This window comes from Pseudopipra pipra, chromosome Z (assembly GCF_036250125.1).
Source record: "Pseudopipra pipra isolate bDixPip1 chromosome Z, bDixPip1.hap1, whole genome shotgun sequence".
Taxonomy (NCBI): Eukaryota; Metazoa; Chordata; class Aves; order Passeriformes; family Pipridae; genus Pseudopipra; species Pseudopipra pipra.
Window position 1 is genome coordinate 29,566,092 of NC_087581.1, and position 21,495 is coordinate 29,587,586.

General features: G+C 50.6%; 1 protein-coding gene across 1 annotated transcript; it reads left to right on the forward strand.

Moving 5' to 3' along the window:
• Positions 1 to 458: 458 nt before the first annotated feature.
• LOC135407627 (uncharacterized) lies at positions 459 to 13,054 on the forward strand. The gene is made up of 8 exons (XM_064642831.1): positions 459 to 567; positions 1,033 to 1,104; positions 1,213 to 1,281; positions 8,827 to 8,934; positions 11,117 to 11,188; positions 11,293 to 11,385; positions 12,290 to 12,437; positions 12,706 to 13,054. Exons 1-8 carry the CDS (start codon positions 459 to 461, stop codon positions 13,022 to 13,024), a joined length of 990 nt encoding a protein of 329 aa, XP_064498901.1. The 3' UTR covers positions 13,025 to 13,054.
• Positions 13,055 to 21,495: the final 8,441 nt, after the last annotated feature.

The window sequence follows — 21,495 nt, forward strand, 5'->3', positions numbered from 1 at the left end:
TTCAAACGTCATGAACCTGGAGCAAATCTAGTGGGAAAAGCAGGTTTCTCACCAGAATGCTGGAAGACAAAAAGAGTACCAAGGAAAGGCACTTGCACTTGGCGCTTTTATGCAGTCTTCATAGCGAGGCTTACGATAGCAATTTCTGTAAGCAAGACCCAAGTACCTCTGCACTCCCATGCACAGTGCTGCCTCCCAAAACAGATCCACTCTTCTCCACTTCTGCTCCTTCCACACCAATGCAGAACAAGGAAATTCAACAGTGGGCAGATTCAGGACTTCATGGGCAATGGGAGTTTTTTGGGGAGCCCTAGCAGAGGGAAGGGGCCAGTGGGGATGTGAGGACAGAGAGCCCCATTTGATGTGAGGTCACAGAGCCCCACTTTGATCTGCTGTTCAGTGCCAGCTCTGGACACCTCTGAGGCAGCAGCAGTGGCAGCAGCAGCAGCAGCAGCAGCATGTTGCGAGCACTGGGGGTCGTGGTCCTCACCTGCTGCCTCCCCCTCTTTCTAGTGGCCCTGCAAGCCCAGGATGCCCAGTCTGCTCCAATGCAAGGGCAGGGAGCAGGTAGGCAGGCGGGGGCCAGCACCCACCCTGGGCTGGTGGCAGTGTGGCCAGGGCGAGGACTGGGTGAGCCAGGAAGGCAGCACGGTGCAGGCAGTGGGGCAGACACAGCCCAGAGAGGTGTGGAGGGGCTGCAGCTGCTTCAGGGGTTGTGGGGAGAGAGGGTCCTCATGATCAGGGAGGTGGGGAGTGGCAGCGCAGGGCCAGAAACTTGGCACTCATCCATCACATTGCAATAGTTATCCACCCTCGTGGCTGAGCTCCAGGACTGACCCACAGGCAGGTCACGTGGGCACATCATGGCTTTTGCTTCCTTTCAGAGCTGCCAGCTCAAAGTCCCAAGGGCAGCCAGGCACCCCCGCAGCTGTGAGAACACAGACCTGTCTGTGTGCCCTGTCATTCCCTGACCCCCTTACACATTCTGCTCTTGAAGTGTGATGGTAACTTCTTGTGGGTGTTTGGTTGTAGATGTGGCCAAAAGAAAGCCTCTTCCAGCTCCTGAGCCAGATTCCATGTTGATTCCAAGCTGGTATCTCAAGGGTGAGTAGTCAGGCTCTGCTATTTCACAGAATAAAGACCCCTTTTTTAGCATATTGTTCATGGGAAATGTATCTTCATATGTTAATGTCCTTCTAAAATCTAAAATAGTGAAGGATTCCCAGAAGATACCTGTAGTTCCAAAGGAGTTCCTAAGAGCCTTGGAGAAAGCTGCATCTGGTTAGTATATCCCACTCTCTTAACCATAGGACTTGGGATGCTGAACTTTTCGCTTACTCTGGGGATCTGCTGTAGCCTATGCAGCAACAAGGGATCAGTCAGAACCTCGCTGCAAGGACACTCCATTTCATACCTTGCGTGGGCTGCTGAGCCACAGAGACAGCACAGCTCCTGCTCCCAGACAGGATTCCAGCTGAGAGCCAGGGGTAACTGCTGCTGCACTTGTACCATTATTGGCCAGAGCTGCTCTGTGCAGATGCTGATATCCAGGTGTTGGGAACGGGACTGTGCTGAGTTTGTGTTTGGCTCATGCACAGTCCAGCATCAAGGCAGAAGTGATGTCCCAGGAAATCTTGGCTGCTCTTTCCAGACCTCGGGGTCAGGGGTGGGTTGGAGCTGGACACCCAGTGTGAGGTCAGACAACTTACTTGAAGGGCTTCCTAGAATGGCTCATTTGGTGAATTCAGTCTTGGGTGGTTTGGCTCTACATTTCTAGTTGCCTCACAAAAAACTTGGCTGTGCTTTTCCTCCTGTTTTTGGGGACAGTGGGCTCCTCCCTGCCACTTGCCAAGCGCTAAGGACATGGTACCGTGTTCCTGATGAGGGACAGTTACTTCTAATGAAACTCTCCCATGTTCTTTCTAAAGAGATGAAGCCTAAGGCTGTGCAGAAGGAGACCTTCCAGATGGGAGAAAGAGACAGAGTGCCAGTCTTAGGTGATGGAGAGGCAATACAAGGCACCAAGACACCTGTTGAGCTTCAGAAACGTCCTTTAAGTGAGTGCTCAGGAGATGCTGGTGTTCGAAAAGAGGAGTATTTCTGGTGTATCCCTGCAGAGCTCTCCAAGGATGAACTGCAGGTGTCCAGCACACAGCCCTGGCCTGCAGCCTGAAGGAACAAACTGGGCAATGTTGGTGCAGGCTCTTCTCTAGGAGAACCTTAAGGGTTCCTTCTTGTCCCCTGGTCCTAAGACACCAGAGCCAGAGGCACTAGTCTCTGAAAACAAAATCCCTTGTGCATCTGAAGTGCCCTGAATCTGCGATTATCCATAGTGCAGAGCACAAACATTGTCTCTTGCATTGTCCTTTCTCCTGTCAGGGTCAGCTACACTGGAAAAAGCCGAAACTGCTGACTATCAGGGGCTTAGCAAGAACTATATCTTAGAAACTGTAGCAGCCTCAGCTGTGCTCCTGCTTACCATAATGGTCTGTGCCATAGTCATGTCACGGCTGAGAAGGAGAGACACGTGAGTTGGCTTTTCACAAGAGTTATTTATTGCTACCATTGGCAATGGAGTGTTTGCACAGTGCTGGAGTGCCAAGGCAGCTTCTGGGAGCACTTTGCCAAAATCTCCATGGTATGGTCCTTTAACTGGGCTCTTAATTCATATCCATGAGTAGACTCCTCTGAAATGTCTTGTACAGAAGGACCCAGGGAGACAGAGCAGCACAAGGACAAGCTGCCATTGTGAGATTCTTTCTGGGAAGAGTCTTTATCTCAATCTCTATCTCCATCTAGAGATAAAAGCAAAGCAGAGTCAGAAGAAGGAACAGGAAGGGGCGAGAGAGGCCAAGCAAACACCAAGTTCAACAACAGCTGCCACCTGTCACCAGGGATCTTTGCGGCAGAGCTCGCCCAGCTATACAGGAACATGGGCACAGACCCCGCACCTCTGCCCGCTTGTCCCAGCTGCTCTCTGGCTGACGGGGCCTCTTCACGGGAGAACTGGGTTTCTCTGGACTCACTCCAGCCCACACCGTCCTGGTGTCCCTGCTACCAGTACCAGCAGGGGTACTTTACTTCAGAAGATAGCGTTTTATTTAATGGATAATATATAAACAAATATATTGTTAAAAGACAGTGAGTTCTCACCTCTTTTGTCTGTTTGTGTTGTAATTGAATGCACAGAGCTGGAAGCAGGGCTGGATCTGTGAGAGGAGCTGGAAGGGACCTGCACTCCAGGGCAGAACACTTTTGTCCCAGTATCAGCCCAGTTTTCCAGCTGGGACCTGTAAAGAACTGGTGAAAGGCAATGTATGATTCGCCATTGCTTCTTAAACTGACATAATGAAAAAAGCTTTGCCTTTGTTTAAACTGCAAACGCAAGTTGAGACATATGTGCATTCAGTTAAAAGGAAAAACAGCAAGCTTCAGAAATGGGGAAAGAGCCACCTTGGAAAGGGCTGTAACCCCCACCTGTAGCCATAGGGAACACAAAATTTGGACGTGGGGAGAGGTGGCACAAGAATTAATTAATTACGGAAGAAAATACGGTCAAATACTCCCTAACAATACTGATCCCAAATTAATTTGGCACACAGAATGCAGAACATCAATGCTCCCTATAAAACTCAGAAAACTAGTGTTCTCCCCTGGGCAAGGAGGACATGTTCACACAAATGAAGAACACAGGAGAAAGAGAAATGGCTTTTGGGTTTGCAAAAAAGAATCCCAAAAATCCTGATGGACAACCAACCCATGGAAAAATTGGAGGTACTAGTTAAAGCATGGCTGGCAAAAGAGGGATCAATAAAAGCTGTTGTCCCTGCTAGACCCCCTCCCCTAGAAGAACCACAAAAGGGGGAGGTGGTGGGAAACACTTTCATTCGTCCCCAGTAGGTAAGCTGGGGGATGGAGGGTGGCTTTCTATCAGATGGCTTAATAAAAATTCCAAAGGAGACTTACTAATAACCTTTCAAAGTCCCCATAACCTTTTTAAAAGACACTGGAGGTCAAATATATGCCCTCAAGGTTGAAGATGTGTGGTGGAAGAAAAAACCAATTGGGAAAGATATGTGGCATGGAGAAGCATCTATGGGAATTAGATGGACTTTCATACACTGGACAATTCATCCACCGGACTGACAGTTGTTCCCCAGTTTTACCCCAGTTTATTGCTGCATTGTCATGAAGTTTTATGTACCCTCAGTTTATTGTTAAATTTTATGAAGTCTGTTATATCCCCATATTGTTTCCCTTTGTTCCCTCAGATTTTCCCGCCCAAAGTTGTTTATCACCCTGTCCTCCCCTGCTTTCCCGCTCCTCTGCCACTGATTGGCTACAGTTTGCTGCAGTGCAGAGAGAGCTCCCATTGGCCCTTTCCCCTGGAGACCCAAGAGTTCCACCCACCTTTTCCCTGTCTCCCTATCACACTTTTCCCTGAGTTGTCAGTCCCATGCTCCTCCCCAGTTCTGAATCCTCCCCTCGGACCTACTCTATTTAAACCCCTGTTCTCCCTGAATAAAGTGGCATTGCTGCACGAACCCTCAACTGTGCCAAGAACCCTTATTGCAGTGCTCGGTCCCATTTCCCTTTTCCCCCGCGGACCATGGCTTAGAGGATGGTGCTATTGTCAAAATTTTGGGTTTTTTGATCATGGGGCAAACTCCATGTTGCCTAGTCTCGTCAAACCAGATGGGCTTCATCTATCTGGGAAGGGCAAAAGAACTGTAGCCTGTAAGTTGGCAGGGTTAGTTAGGAGGGCTTTAAACTAGGTTTGAAGGGGGAAGGGGTGGCAACTGGGCTCTCCAGAAATAAGCCCAAGGTTGTAGAGCCTGAGTTGAGAATAAAATCAATGGCCCAGCTGAAGTGCATGTACACTAATGCACGCAGTATGGGAAACAAACAAGAGGAGCTGGAAGCCATAGTGCAGCAGGCAAACTATGACATAGTTGCTGTCACAGAAACGTGGTGGGATGATTCACACGACTGGAGTGCTGCTATGGGAGGCTACAAGCTCTTCAGAAAGGACGGGGAAGGAGAGGTGGAGGGGTGGCTTTATATGTTAGAGAGTCTTTTGCCAAGGTGCTCAGGATATGGTACTGTATTCTTGATGAGGGACAGTTACTTCTAATGAAAGTGTCCCACGTTCTTTCTAAATAGATGAAGCCTGAGACTCCATGGAGCCTGTGCAGAAGGAGACCTTCCAGATGGGAGAAAGTGACAGAGTGCCAGTCTCAGGGGAAGAAAGACAGGCAGTGCCAGACACCAGCACATCAGGTAATTGCTGTCTGGGACTCACCAGTCAGAAACACTGTCGTCCTGAGGCTTCTCCCCAGCACCTGCTCCTGCTCATCCTGTCAGCAGCCAAACCTGGAGGTGTGAGCGCAAAGAACTTGTTGTCCAAGAAACCAGGCACAGCTCTTTGAGGTTGACAGCTGCCTCTAGTATGTGTGGGGAGGGTATGGCTGGTAATGTGCCAGAAAGATGCTCACAGAGGTCTCTCGACACTACTGTTTTTTTGTGGTTTTTTTCTTATAGTTTTGGGTCAGGCAGAAAAGATTTTCTCAACACAACACTATTCCCTTTGAAATGGCAAACAGTAACCGCTGAGCTGCTCACCCTTGTCCCTCACCTCTCAACAGCCAGCTCCAGCTCCTGCTCTGAACTGCCTCTCATAGGGTCTCTGCTGCCTCTGAAATTTCCACCACCTGAGGAGGGAGCCCAAATTTCTTATTGAAAGAGAGGTTTGGCTCAGCCCTTTAATCAATTCCTATGAATTCTTGTCATATACCATCCCCACTTGCAGCCCAGCAGATGCACGTGAATGGAGAACCACGGGAGACAGCCATTGCCATATCATAGATGCCTCAGCTCCTTAGGAGGGAGCTAAGATGCCTACATGCCACTACACCAGAAAAACAGGCCTGGATTCAACTGGGTGTAGTGAAATCCACACCTGGTTTTCTCTTGGTACTGATCTTCTGTGTGTCTCTCTCCTGCTCCCAGCCTCCATTCTCCGGCTCCGTGCCCCTGTTCTTTTTACTGCCTCTCTGCCTTGCTGTCCATCCCAGGGGTTTTCAGCAGTCTCTCTCCTGCCACCAGCTCTCACTTCCTTGCTCTTTCTTGCTCCCTCCTGCTCTTTCTGCCTCTCTTCCCTGCTGCTTCTTCCTCCAACTCTCTCCTCTTCCTTGAGCCGCTTTCCCTCTCGCTGTCCCTGTGTTCTGTTTCTTGTCCCTATTTCGTCTGTCTTCCTGTCTCGGTCCCGCTCCCTGTGCCACGTTCAGCCAGGACTCCCGGGCGAACTGTTCCCTGCAGCCGGGACAGCACGCGGAGCTCCTCCTGCAGCGGCAAGAGCTGGAACTCGGGTCCGGGAGAGGCGCCTCGGCCCCGGGGCTGGAGCGGGGCAGCTCCGACCCAGCGGCGGCGCTCGGTCGGCGCGGGCGGGGCCCGCGGTGGCGGCGGCAGCTCCGGCCCGGGAAGCGCGGAAGCTCGGAGCGCTCCGGCCCCGCAGCCCCGTCCCTCACGGCCCGGCACGAAATGGCGGCAGCGCGGGGCAAGAGCCCGCGGGCTGCGGCAAGTGATGTGTCCCTGCCCTGCCACATGCGGGAAGCCGCTTCATCTGGTTTGGGGTGACCTGTCCCAGAGCCGATGACGAACCGGGGAGTTGCAAAAACCCGTGGAGTGGATTCAGGGAGAGTCTGGATTTACACCCAGTTAAGGACGTTCGTCGGGGTGTTCGTCGGTGACTCCCCTCTGGCAGAGCTCATTGAGAGAGTTTTAAATGAGATTGGAACCGGGGAGGGAGGAAGCCGGGGAGGGAATAAGGCAGGCTCACTTGGGATAAGTCTGGGGGCAACCCGCCGATATTAAAGGGAGGGTAGCAGAGGAAAGAAGTAGCGCTGTCTTCAAACGTCATGAACCTGGAGCAAAACTAGTGGGAAAAGCAGGCTTCTCACCGGAATGCTGGGAGACAAAAAGAGTACCAAGGAAAGGCACTTGCACTTGGCTCTTTTATGCAGCCTTCATAGCGAGGCTTACGATAGCAATTTCTGTAAGCAAGACCCAAGTGCCTCTGCACTCCCATGCACAGTGCTGCCTCCCAAAACAGATCCACCCTTCTCCACTTCTGCTCCTTCCACACCAATGCAGAACAAGGAAATTCAACAGTGGGCAGATTCAGGACTTCATGGGCAATGGGAGTTTTTTGGGGAGCCCTAGCAGAGGGAAGGGGCCGGTGGGGACGTGAGGTCACAGAACCCCATTTGATGTGCGGTCACAGAGCCCCACTTTGATCTGCTGTTCAGTGCCAGCTCTGGGCACCTCTGAGGCAGCAGCAGCGGCAGCAGCAGCAGCAGCAGCATGTTGCGAGCACTGGGGGTCGTGGTCCTCACCTGCTGCCTCCCCCTCTTTCTGGTGGCCCTGCAAGCCCAGGATGCCCAGTCTGCTCCAATGCAAGGGCAGGGAGCAGGTAGGCAGGCGGGGGCCAGCACCCACCCTAGGCTGGTGGCAGTGTGGCCAGGGCGAGGACTGGGTGAGCCAGGAAGGCAGCACGGTGCAGGCAGTGGGGCAGACACAGCCCAGAGAGGTGTGGAGGGCTGCAGCTGCTTCAGGGGTTGTGGAGAGAGAGGGTCCTCATGATCAGGGAGGTGGGGAGTGGCAGTGCAGGGCATGAAACTTGGCACCATCCATCACATTGCAATAGTTATCCAGCCTCGTGGCTGAGCTCCAGGACTGACCCACAGGCAGGTCACGTGGGCACATCATGGCTTTTGCTTCCTTTCAGAGCTGCCAGCTCAAAGTCCCAAGGGCAGCCAGGCACCCCCGCAGCTGTGAGAACACAGACCTGTCTGTGTGCCCTGTCATTCCCTGACCCCCTTACACATTCCTCTCTTGAGGTGGGATGGTAACTTCTCGTGGGTGTTTGGTTGTAAATGTGACCAGAGGAAGGCCTCTTCCAGCTCCTCAATTGAATTTCACATTAATTACAAGCTGGTATCTCAAGCAGTGGTGGAGTAGTCAGTCTCTACTGATTTCAAAGAAGCAGCACTCCTTTTCCGTGTGTCAGTCATAAGAAATTTATCTTTATACATCAATGTCCATTTTTAAATCTAAAATAGTGAAAGATTCCCAGAAGATACCAGAGGAGCTCCTAAGAGCCTTGGAGAAAGCTGCATCTGGTTAGTATATCCCACTCTCTTAACCATAGGACTTGGGATGCTGAACTTTTCGCTTACTCTGGGGATCTGCTGTAGCCTATGCAGCAAGAAGTGATCAGTCAGAACCTTGCTGCAAGGACACTCCATTTCATACCTTGCATGGGCTGCTGAGCCACAGAGACAGTCCAGCACAGCTCCTGCTCCTAGACGGGCTTCCAGCTGAGAGCCAGGGACAACTGCTGCTGCACTTGTACCATTATTGGCCAGAGCTGCTCTGTGCAGATGCTGATATCCAGGTGTTAGGAACAGGACTGTGCTGAAATTGTGTTTGGCTCTTGCACAGCCCAGCATCAAGGCAGAAGTGATGTCCCAGGAAATCTTGGCTGCTCTTTCCAGACCTCGGGGTCAGGGGTGGGTTGGAGCTGGACACCCAGTGTGAGGTCAGACAACTTACTTGAAGGGCTTCCTAGAATGGCTCATTTGGTGAATTCAGTCTTGGGTGGTTTGGCTCTACATTTCTAGTTGCCTCACAAAAAACTTGGCTGTGCTTTTCCTCCTGTTTTTGGGGACAGTGGGCTCCTCCCTGCCACTTGCCAAGTGCTAAGGACATGGTACCGTGTTCCTGATGAGTTACTTCTAATGAAACTGTCCCATGTTCTTTCTAAAGAGATGGACCCTGAGACTGTGCAAAAGGAGACCTTCCAGATGGGAGGAAGTGACAGAGTGCCATTCTCAGGGGAAGAAAGACAGGCAATGCCAGACACCAGCACATCAGGTAATTGCTGTCCGGGGCTCACCAGTCAGAATCACTATCGTCCTGAGGCTTTTTCCCAGCACCTGCTCCTGCTCATTCTGTCAGCAGCCAAACCTGGAGGTGTGAGTGCTGAGAAGCTTTTGTCCAAAGAAACCTGACACAGCTGTTTGACAGCTGCCTCCAGTGTGTTTGGGGAGCATGCTGCTATCAGCGTGCCAGACAGTCGCTCGCAGATACCTCTGGATGCTGTGGGTTTTTTGCAGTTTTTCTTATACTCTTGGCTGAGTCGGAAAAGATGGTCCTAACGCAATGCTGTTTCCTTTGAAGTGGTAAACAGAAATCACTGAGCTGCTCCTCTCACTATGTCTTCATGCCCAGGGGTTTTCAGCAGTCTCTCTCCTGCCACCAGCTCTCACTTCCTTGCTCTTTCCTGCTCCCTCCTGCTCTTTCTGCCTCTCTTCCCTGCTGCTTCTTCCTCCAACTCTCTCCTCTTCCTTGAGTCGCTTTCCCTCTCGCTGTCCCTGTGTTCTGTTTCTTGTCCCTATTTCGTCTGTCTTCCTGTCTCGGTCCCGCTCCCTGTGCCACGTTCAGCCAGGACTCCCGGGCGAACTGTTCCCTGCAGCCGGGACAGCACGCGGAGCTCCTCCTTCAGCGGCAAGAGCTGGAACTCGGGTCCGGGAGAGGCGCCTCGGCCCCGGGGCTGGAGCGGGGCAGCTCCGACCCAGCGGCGGCGCTGGGTCGGCGCGGGCGGGGCCCGCGGTGGCGGCGGCAGCTCCGGCCGGGAAGCGCGGAAGCTCGGAGCGCTCCGGCCCCGCAGCCCCGTCCCTCACGGCCCGGCACGAAATGGCGGCAGCGCGGGGCAAGAGCCCGCGGGCTGCGGCAAGTGATGTGTCCCTGCCCTGCCACATGCGGGAAGCCGCTTCATCTGGTTTGGGGTGACCTGTCCCAGAGCCGATGACGAACCGGGGAGTTGCAAAAACCCGTGGAGTGGATTCAGGGAGAGTTTGGATTTACACCCAGTTAAGGACGTTCGTCGGGGTGTTCGTCGGTGACTCCCCTCTGGCAGAGCTCATTGAGAGAGTTTTAAATGAGATTGGAACCGGGGAGGGAGGAAGCCGGGGAGGGAATAAGGCAAGCTCACTTGGGATAAGTCTGGGGGCAACCCGCTGATATTAAAGGGAGGGTAGCAGAGGGAAGAAATGCTGTCTTCAAACGTCATGAACCTGGAGCAAAACTAGTGGGAAAAGCAGGCTTCTCACCGGAATGCTGGGAGACAAAAAGAGTACCAAGGAAAGGCACTTGCACTTGGCTCTTTTATGCAGCCTTCATAGCGAGGCTTACGATAGCAATTTCTGTAAGCAAGACCCAAGTGCCTCTGCACTCCCATGCACAGTGCTGCCTCCCAAAACAGATCCACCCTTCTCCACTTCTGCCCCTTCCACACCAATGCAGAACGAGGAAATTCAACAGTGGGCAGATTCAGGACTTCATGGGCAATGGGAGTTTTTTGGGGAGCCCTAGCAGCAGAGGGAAGGGGCCGATGGGGACGTGAGGTCACAGAACCCCATTTGATGTGCGGTCACAGAGCCCCACTTTGATCTGCTGTTCAGTGCCAGCTCTGGACACCTCTGAGGCAGCAGCAGCGGCAGCAGCAGCAGCAGCAGCATGTTGCGAGCACTGGGGGTCGTGGTCCTCACCTGCTGCCTCCCCCTCTTTCTGGTGGCCCTGCAAGCCCAGGATGCCCAGTCTGCTCCAATTCCCCGGGCTGGTGGCAGTGTGGCCAGGGCGAGGACTGGGTGAGCCAAGAAGGCAGCACGGTGCGGGCAGTGGGGCAGACACAGGCCAGGGAGGTGTAGAAGGGCTGCAGCTGCTTCAGGGGTTGTGGGGAGAGAGGGTCCTCATGATCAGGGAGGTTGGGGAGTGGCAGTGCAGGGCCAGAAACTCGGCACTCACTTATCCATCACATTGCAATGGTTATCCACCCTCGTGGCTGAGCTCCAGGACTGACCCACAGGCAGGTCACGTGGGCACATCATGGCTTTTGCTTCCTTTCAGAGCTGCCAGCTCAAAGTCCCAAGGGCAGCCAGGCACCCCCGCAGCTGTGAGAACACAGACCTGTCTGTGTGCTCTGTCATTCCCTGACCCCCTTACACATTCTGCTCTTGAAGTGTGATGGTAACTTCTTGTGGGTGTTTGGTTGTAGATGTGCCCAAAGGAAGGCGTCTTCCAGCTCCTGAGCCAGATTCCATGTTGATTCCAAGCTGGTATCTCAAAAGTGAGTAGTCAGTCTTTACTGATTGCACAGAATAAAGACCCCTTTTTAGCGTGTTGTTCATGGGAAATGTATCTTCATACTATATCCTTGATAAATCTAAATAGGGAAGAATTCCCACGAGTTCCCTGAAGAATTCTCTGAAGCACACCCCGAAATTCCAGAGGAGGTCGAGACAGACTTGGAAGAAGCCCCATCTGGTCAGCAATGTAACGCACTGTGTCAACTGTAGGACCACGCAAGCTGAGTTTCTTGGTTCTTGTAGGGATGTGCTGTACCCTGCAGAGCAGGAAGTGATCAGTCATAGCCTCGCTGCAAGGACACTCCATTTCACACCTTGTGTTGGCTGCTGAGCCACAGAGACAGTCCAGCACAGCTCCTGCTCCCAGACGGGCTTCCAGCTGAGAGCCAGGGGCAACTGCTGCTGCACTTGTACCATTATTGGCCAGAGCTGCTCTGTGCAGATGCTGATATCCAGGTGTTGGGAACAGGACTGTGCTGAGTTTGTGTTTGGCTCATGCACAGTCCAGCATCAAGGCAGAAATGGACAGTGGGCTCCTCCCTGCCACTTGCCAGGGTGCCCAGGATATGGTACCATGTTCCTGATGAGGGACAGTTACTTCTAATGAAACTGTCCCATGTTCTTTCTAAAGAGATGGACCCTGAGACTGTGCAGAAGGAGACCTTCAAGATGGGAGAAAGACAGAGTGCCAGTCTCAGGGGAAGAAGGAGAGGCAATACAGGGCACCAGGACACCTGCTCAGCTTCAGAGATGTCCTAGAGACTAGTGCTCAGGAGATACTGGTGTGCGAAAAGAGGAGTATTTTAGTGTATCCCTGCAGTGCTCTCCATGGATGAACTGCAGGTCCCCAGCACACAGCCCTGGCCTGCAGCCTGAAGGAACAGACTGGGCAGTGCTGGTGCAGCTGCTCACTGGCACAGAGGCTTTTCTCCAGGAGAACCTTAAGGGTTCCTTCTTGTCCCCTGGTCCTAAGACACCAGAGCCAGAGGCACCACCTTGAGCATCCTGAAGCACCTGAATCTGAGACTACCCATAGTGCAGAGCACAAACATTGTCTCTTGCATTGTCCTTTCTCCTGCCAGGGTCAGCTACACTGGAAAAAGTTGAGACTGCTGGTCACTGGGAGCCAGGCAAGAACTATATCCTTGGAACTGCAGCAGCCTTCAGTGTGCTCCTGCTTGGGATAGCACTCTGTTGTATAGTCATGTCACGGCTAAGGAGGAAAGACACGTGAGTTGGCTTTTCACAAGAGTTATTTATTGCTACCATTGGCAATGGAGTGTTTGCACAGTGCTGGAGTGCCAAGGCAGCTCCTGGGAGCACTTTGCCAAAATTTCCATGGTATGATCCTTTAACTGGGCTCTTAATTCATATCCATGAATAGACTCCTCTGAAATGTCTTGTACAGAAGGACCCAGGGAGACAGAGCAGCACAGGGACAAGCCCATAGAGATTCTTTCTGGGAAGAGTCTTTATCTCAATCTCTATCTCCATCTAGAGATAAAAGCAAAGCAGAGTCAGAAGAAGGAACAGGAAGGGGCAAGAGAGACCAAGCAAACACCAAGTTCGACAACAGCTGCCGCCTGTCACCAGGGATCTTTGCGGCAGAGCTCGCCCAGCTATACAGGAACATGGGCACAGACCCCGCACCTCTGCCCGCTTGTCCCAGCTGCTCTCTGGCTGATGGGGCCTCATCACGGGAGAACTGGGTTTCCCTGGACTCACTCCAGCCCACACCGTCCTGGTGTCCCTGCTACCAGTACCAGCAGGGGTACTTTACTTCAGAAGATGATGACTCTTTAATGGATAATAAATAAATAAATAAATATATTGTTAAGACCAGCAAATTCTCACCTGTTTTGGCTGTTTGTGTTGGGATAGAATGCACAGAGCTGGAAGCAGGACTGGATCTGTGAGAGGAGCTGGGAGAGACCTGCACTCCTGACGGAACACTTTTGTCCCAGCATCAGCCCGGTTTCCCAACCGGCGTTTCATCCGCTAGAATGGGCATATGCTCGTGAGACGTGAGGTGCAAAGGCTTGTCCATGAGCCCATTTGGATGCTGCCTGGAGGACTGCACGCTCTGGAAGAGTGATCCATGTGGCAGCAGCTTGTGGAGAATCATTGCCCATGGAATGAAGTCACATTGGAGATCGTGGAGAACTGTCTCCCATGGGAGGGACTGTCACGGCCCAGTGGGAAATAAGGGTTCGACCACTCTGGAGTTAGAGGGGGAAATGGTTTTTAAGTGCAATGCAGCACTTAAAAACCAATCAGGAGAAAGGGAAGAAAAGAGAATACACAACCATGTGGATTTTTCTAAAAACCATAAAAATGGGGTAAAACTGGGGTAAAAATACTTTATATTTTAAACATAAACACAGAGTTTCAGCAGTCCAGATAGTCACCATATTTACCAAAGTTGGTAAATATGTTGTTCTTAAGTGTGCTGCAGATTTCCTCACAGGTGTCTATCTCTTTCTTCCACATTTCATAATTGTTTCTCTCCTGGTCCCCAACATTTCTCCGTCTTTTGTTTTTTGCTAAGTAGACCTGTGAAAAGCTCTTCAACAAAAGTTTACAAACGCAAAAAATTATGCAGGGTATGAATGTTACAATAGAAATTAAAGTAAAGAGGGAAACAACAAGGACAACTATGATTTTATTTGCCCAGTTAGGGATGCTGGGAAAATTAAACCAATCAAAGATGCTATTAAGGCGTTTATCTTGGGATATAGATACATCTTTCACTAACTTCTTCAGGGCGTCTCTGCTTTTATGTACAGACTGCACATGGTCACTAAAATTCATGCAGCATAGACCCTCGAAAGTCTATAGCCGCACGATTTTGCAGGCCTACTTCCTTCAGTTTTTGGGTGTCTGCCAATAGCCCCTCTTCCACGGTCCGGGGGGATAGGGAAGTGGGACCACGGCACTGCAGTAAGGGTCAGGACACAGTTGAGGGTTCGGGAAGCAGTGCCAACTTTATTAAAGCAAACAGGGACTTATATAGGGTAGGTTCAAAGGGTGGACTCAGGCTTAGGGAGGAGCAAGAGATGGGCAGCTCAGGGAGAGTAGTGGTTGGGAGACAGGGGAAAGGTGGGTGGCAACCTTGGGTCTCCAGGGGAAAGGGCCAATGGTAGCTCTCCCTGCACTGCAGCAAACCGTGGCCAATCAGGTGCAGAGGAGCGGGAAAGCAGGGGAGGACAGGGTGACAAACAAGTTTAGGCGGGAAAATGTGAGGGAAGAAAGGGGACAATATGGGGGATATAACAAACTTCATAAAAATTCGACGGTAAACTGAGGGTACATTAAACTTCATATGAACTCAACAATGAACAGGGGTAAAACAGTCCATCCGGTAGTTTGACAGTCCATTTAATTGCCATAGATGTCTCTCCACGCCTTGAATCTTTCCCAGTCTGATTTCTGGTCCTCGTCATCTCCCCCTTCTTTGTTTTTTAAAGACACGGTGTTGACAGTCACACTACGTAGTAGTAACTGGCGAAGACAAACAATTAGACATGGCAAACAAGTTAAAAACGCAACGAGGGCGCACACGGCGATTACCAACATGATTACAATTCTACGGGACCACTTAGGGAGGGAAGGAAGGTTAAGCCAATCAAATAATCCATCCAATCCTTCATCGCGGGATTGGTGGATGTTCTTAACAAGATTTCTCAATTGATTAATACTCTCATGGATTGACTGTGCATGATCGGAGAAATTCATGCAGCACATCCCCTCAAACTCCTGGCACCCATGTCCGTGTGCCAGGAGCAAGAAGTTGATGGCTGCACGATTCTGAAGACTGATTTCCTTTAATTTCTGTGTATCTGCTAGCAAACCCTCTATGGTATTAGTAGTGGCATTGGCTTCCTTGGTTAGCCAGCAACCAAGGTGGGTAAGGAGGGGAAAGGGCATGGGCTGTTCCTATCCCCAGGATCAGGAAGGACGCCCAGAAGTTTTTTCATATGGGGCCAGATGTGGATGTTGGAATCGCAGTCCGCCAGGAAGGGTAAGGGAGGTGGCGGAGTAACGATTCCATCATCCACATGTGGTGCCATGACGATACGAGTAGTGGTGGTTTGGGGTTTCGGGGTAGTGGTGCGCGGGGTTGTCGTTTTAGGTTTGGGTTTAGGGAATCTAAGTGGCGCACCCATTGCAAATGAGAGGGACCTTTTGACATGATTTTTTGGGATATGGGATTGGTCTAATAATTTAAACTTCACCGGGTTGAACAGTGCCAATTTTCCTACTGTGCAGGGACCCCCTTCTGGGTAGGCAGGAATACCCTGCCATGCCCGATCCCCGCACAGAAGGAAAAACCCCTTCGAGAGCCTCATGTTTCTGGGCACGAGTTCAGTGGCTACTGTTGTAGCGATGGAATTATTACACCACAGCAAAGAGGTCCCTCTATAGATCAGTTTGCTAGCAGTTACATTAGTAGGGGTAAATAGGTGGGGCTCCGTGTAACGGTGGAACATGATAACAGTTACCAATAGGTAGTGGGCCAAGAAGGTCTATTTCTTGGGGAGGGATAGATGTAAAAGCCTGTCAGGAAACAATTTGTGCCAGCGTAGCTGAGTTCAGCTGCAGGGATCCTTGACTCCGGGTTTGTGCTACAAATGCAACCCAGTCCTCACCTGGAGCCACAGGAATCCCTACAAGGCAGGTCTGGAACGGGTTGCTGGCGCTGGACAAGGCCAGGCACAAAGTATCCGTCCCCATGGCCTTGGCCAGCGTTACCCATAGATTTTCTGACGGTTGATTCATCCAGTCCCTCAGGGGGAACGAGGTGGAGTTGTTGACTGATCCAAGAACGCTAATCAAGATGACACAAGCGCGGAGGGTCCCCATCCTGTGTCGCGGTCCTGGTAGATTTTGATTCGTCTGGCTGGGACCCACTTTGGTCTGGTGTCACCTGCAATGCAGGCGTACCCTTTCCCCCATGTGATCAGGGGGAAAGGGCCCGTCCATATCTCCATTATTGGGTCCTTGTACATAATTTTTGCTTTTTGTTCACATGGGGAAGAATCTGATTTAAAATGTCGATCGATAGGACTGCTGTTTGTGTGAGTTTCAGATTCCTCCATCAAATTTAAAAAATTTAGAACATACATTACCTTAGCCAATTTCTCTTGGGGGGTTAGGCCAATACTCTCCCTTTTTTGGTTTTTTTAGCATATTTTTGATATTCTGATGGGCTCGCTCTACTATGCCCTGTCCTGTGGGATTGTGAGGGACCCCAGTGGTATGGTGCACCCCCCATTCCTCAAAGAACCTTTTTGTGTCCACAGATACATAGGAGGGACCGTTATCGGTTTTTATCTGCTTGGGAACTCCCATCCTAGCAAATGCGGACAGAAAATGTCTTTTAACATCCCTACTTTTCTCACTAGGATGCGCGGTGGCTACAATCATTTTTGAAAAAGTGTCAATAGACATGTGTACATATTTTAGTTTGCCGAATTCCGCCACATGTGTAACATCTGACTGCCAAATCTCTAATGCAGTTAAACCTCTAGGGTTTGTTCCTTCCGGAACCAATGGAGTAATCATTTGGCAGTCAGGACACGTTTTTAGAATTTCCTTTGCTTGTGCGAATTTGAGACCGAATTGTTTCTGTAGTGACCGCGCATTCTGGTGAAAAAACTCGTGGGAGATTTTTGCCTGTTGGTATAAATTGGGGGTGACAACCATACCTGCCAGATGGTCAGCGATCTGGTTCCCCTCCGCCACAGGACTGGGCAAAGTAGTATGCGACCTGGTGTGGACGATGTAATAGCCAAATTCTCTATTTTCAATTAAAAACAACAATTTTGTTAGCAGCTTAAAGAGATTCTCATTGGACACGTCTTTTAAATATGCATTTTCAATTCTTTTTACTACGCCCACAACATAAGCCGAATCTGAAACAATATTGATCAGTTCCTTGTCAAAAATTTGGAAGGCACGAACAACTGCTGACAATTCCACGATTTGTGGAGAACCTTGAACTTTATGAATGTCTTGAAGCCAATTACCATTTTCGTGCCAAACAATGACCGCATTTCCGGTTCTCCCAGACCCATCGGTGAAAACTGTTTTTGCATTTTTTTATTTCCTCTGGAGACAGGGTCCCTAACTTGAGTTCCCACTGCTCTATCACGTCCCGTCCCCATAGTGTAATCGGAATGTTTAATACATACGGCTGGAGAGGTGCTGGCCTGCCCTCCGGCCCATAGACCTTTAATACCTCCCGACTCCTGACGGGGTACTGTGATCCCCCCACACCACTGACTTTGGTGTCGGTAGTCTGAGCTGGCCAGCCATACAGCCAGTCTTTGGAGGCTATAATAGTCACATCCACTCCCGTGTCGAGCAATCCTTCCACTTTCACCTTCTGCGGGTGTCTGGGTAGAGAAAAATACACAAGACATGTTAGAAGAGGCCATGAGGTCCTCACTGAGGTCGTCCAGTGGACTTCCCTCAGTGATTCATTCCTCTGCTCTGTGGGAGGCATGTCTGGATGCACAACGGATGTGCCAGGGCGATGGGCCCGAGGGAACATGCGCAGTCACATATAACTCTATTGGCTGAAGAAGTCACATGGTACACAGGGATATAAGAGTGGGAATTTTGAATAAAGTTCTCTTTGTCTCACCACCCACGAGGAGTTGACTCATTCCTTGTTATACAAGGGCTCACCACTACACTGCTCCTCGTCTTGGGACACCACGCAGAGCAGATCATCTGTGGAGATCATCTTTGCGACAGGGAAGCAGTCCTCCAGCTGTACGGGTGGGAGATGCACAGTTAGACATATTGCGATATTGGTGTTAGTCAGCCCCGTCAGGAGAGTGGGAACTACAGTGATGCCCTTTGCCACTGCCGAAAAGTGTGATATCATTAGGTATGTCTTGTCCGGGTCAACGGGTGCAGATGGCCTGACCCTGGCCATCTGCTCATATGAGCTTAAATGTGTGGAGGGATGTATTACGGAGAGACTTTCTTCTTCAGCCCTGGGGATCTTCTAGGGGGAAGAGGCTCACCATTGATGTTGGTCAGTGACCTGCAGCTGGAAGACCAATGGCGGCCCTTCCCGCACCTCCGGCAGAGGGATTTTGGTAAATTTGGTTCAGGGGTCAGCCTTGGGCAGTGTTTTTTAAAGTGCCCTTTTTGGCCACAGTTAAAACATGATTGGGGCCCAGTAAACGTGGCAGCCAATAGACGTGCCTTATGGGAATTAGAACCAATGTTCTTACAGGAGTCTATCATTTCGAGCAGAGTGGGATCTTTTAACATTTTCAACGCTCTTTGGCAGTCCTCGTTTGCTTTTTCTATAACCAATTTGTTGAATAGAATTTCCTGACTTTCTTTTTGATGGACTTGCCTACTGATTGCTTCTTTTAGCCTTGTAATAAAATCGACAAATGGTTCTTTTGGGCCTTAGTTAATGAGTGTGAAAGAGTTAATGTGTCTGGACATATGCGTCCGCCATCCTCTTTACGGCCTCTAACGCCAATTCTTTAGTTGCATCTAAAAATTTAGGGTCAATTTGTGCCTGATCCCCTCTGCTCGAATAATTGCCTTCCCCATAAAGCATGTCTATTGCCTGCCTTACTGGGATTCCCCTCCTCTCCACTTTCTCGTTCACATAGGCGGTAATTAGCTTTTTCCACTCTGCCTCGAAGACAGAGGATTGTACCGTGGAAAAAAGCCCGCCTATTACTGCCCTGATGTCATAGGGAATTAAAGTGTATGCAAGGAAAAAAGACTCCAGGAGCCCAATGGTGAAAGGTGCCCCCAACCCATACTCCACAATGGCTTTCTTGATGTCTTTAAGCATGGGGTAGGAGATGGGCCTCCACTCCGGAGCCTTGCCCTCCGCAGTATAGACAGGGAAGGCCTTCAGGAAGTCCGTGTCTTTTGCATGTGCAGCCTCCTCCGTGAAGGCCCTCCAAATGTCAGGCAACTTGGGCTGCCTCTCAGGGGAGCACTGCACATAGTCCGTGTCTGAGTCAGGGTAGCAGCAGGCGGGGTAGGCCCCGGTGGTATGGGGCCTATGAGTGCGGCCATGTTGCCGGAAACCTGCCTTGACCTTCGCCCTTCGCTACCCTTCCATCCCTTGATAGCGACCTGCCACGGCCCGCTGGGATAAAGAGAATGGGGTCGGGCACTGCAAGGAAGGTTCTTTACACGGTGGAGGTTGGTGAAGCAATGCCGAAGTTTATTTGAGGGGTAACAACTTATATAGGGTTGGATGGAAGGTGGAACTTGGGCTAGGGAGGAGCAAGAGACTGACAACCTGGGGATAATAGTGATTGGGCAGCTGGGTAAAGAGGGGAGGAGTTTAGGTTATCACCGGGGGAAAGGACCAATAACAGCTACCTCTGCACTGCACCAAACTCTGACCAATGGCAGGCAGAGGAGCGGGAAAACAGGGAAAAGGCGGGAAAGCTGAGGGAAGAAGAAGGGGACAACATGGAGGATAAATTTAAAAAACAACAACTGGGGGTACATATAATATCAGAACAGTACAACAATAAACTGGGGATAACTGGGGTACAACTGTCATAGTTCAGAAGGTGTCATGTTCAGTATTATAAGTCAAGTCCGGTGTATAAAGGTCTTTTCAAGGGTTATAAATCCTTCTCCATGCTTCATATCTCTCCCAATCGTCTTTATTTCCTCCAACATCTCCCCCTTCTTTATTTTGTTGAAACGTAGCGATGTTCGCTTGGATGGACTTTAACAGCATCTTTTGCAGACACAAAATCAAACAAGGTAAAATGGTACAAACTGAAACCAAACCGAAAAGAGACAGGACACACAACATAATAAGCTTTCTTGACCAGTTAGGAAAATTTGGCAGTTGTATCCAATCGAAGAGGTTATCGAGGCCTCCTCCTTTTTCCTGATGAATTTCCCGGACCAAACCTTTCAGCTGGTTGATGCTTTGATGGATTGATTCGGCATGGTCCGAGAAATTCATACAGCACATGCCTTCAAATTCTTGGCACCCGTGACCGTGTGCCAAGAGAAGGAAATCAATGGCAGCTCGATTATGCAAAGAAACCTCTTTCAACTTTTGGGTGTCCTCGAGCAGGCCCTCAATCGCCTGAGTCGTGGCGTTAGCCTCTTTGGTCAACCAGCATCCCAAGTGAGTCAGGAGAGAGAGGGCATGCGCGGTCCCTATCCCAGGGATAGGAAAAGACGCCCAAAAGTTCTTCACCTTGGACCAGATATGAATATTCGAATCGCAATCCTCTGGGAAGGGCAGAGGAGTAGGCCAATACTGTGGCCTTCCAATATTCATATGCAGTGCAGGGAGAGAATTTTGCATCCGAATTGGTTGGGGAGTGTTTTCGGGTTTTGGAGCAAGGGGCTTAGAGACAGCGGGTTTGGAATTTGGAAAACGGAGGGGAGCACCCATCGAAAACGAAAGGGACTTTTTGGCTCTTACTTTTGGATGTACCAATTGGTTTTCGAGATGAAATTTCGCCGGATTAAAGAGGGCTAGTTTTCCTACTGTGCAGGGACCCCCTTCCGGGTAGGCTCGAATCCCAGGCCACGCCCGATCCCCACACAGTAGGAAATATCTCTTTGGGAGTCTCATATTGCGTGGAATGTGCTCAGTGGGCACGGTGGTTGCCACTGAGCCATTACACCATGGGGAATTGGTCCCTTTGTAGATGGGCTTAAAAGAGGTAACGTTAAGGGGAGTAAACAAAATCGGTTGGGTATATCGGTGAAAAATAATACATGTTGTGGAAGGGAGCGAACCAAGGAGGTCTATTTCTTGAAAGGGAATGTCTACGAAAGGTAGGGCGGAAATTGTTTGTGCGAGGTTTGGGGAGTTGAGTGGTAGGGGTCCCTGGATCCGCGTTTGTGACACAAACGCGGTCCATTCTGATGATGTAATGGGGATCCCTACCAGGCATGTTTTGAAGAGGCTTCCGGCGCTGGTCAAGGCCAGGCATAGGGTGTCAGTGCCAGTGGCCTTGGCCAGCGTTACCCACAAATTTCTGCGACGGCTGGTTCATCCATCCTTGTAGTGGGACGGTGACGGTCCGATGGGCGAATCCAGCTAGGAGGATTAGTAGGAGAGAACGAAGCAGCAGCATTGGTGTTATCCTCTGCGTCGTAGACGTCGTCTTCCAAGTTGTTGTCGTTTATTTTTGGGAGATCTTGACACGCCGAGTTGGGACCCACTTTGGTCCGTCAGGACCTGCAATACATGCATAGCCCTTCCCCCAGGTGATTAAGGGGAAAGGGCCCGTCCATTTTTCTGTCAGTGGGT

Excerpts from the sequence above, each read along its gene's own strand:
- LOC135407627 (XM_064642831.1), top strand. The coding sequence starts at position 459 with ATGTTGCGAGCACTGGGGGTCGTGGTCCTCACCTGCTGCCTCCCCCTC. Across the intron at positions 568-1,032 it reads AATGCAAGGGCAGGGAGCAG|ATGTGGCCAAAAGAAAGCCT; the intron begins GTAGGCAGGCGG and ends GTTTGGTTGTAG. Across the intron at positions 8,935-11,116 it reads GCCAGACACCAGCACATCAG|ATGTGCCCAAAGGAAGGCGT; the intron begins GTAATTGCTGTC and ends GTTTGGTTGTAG.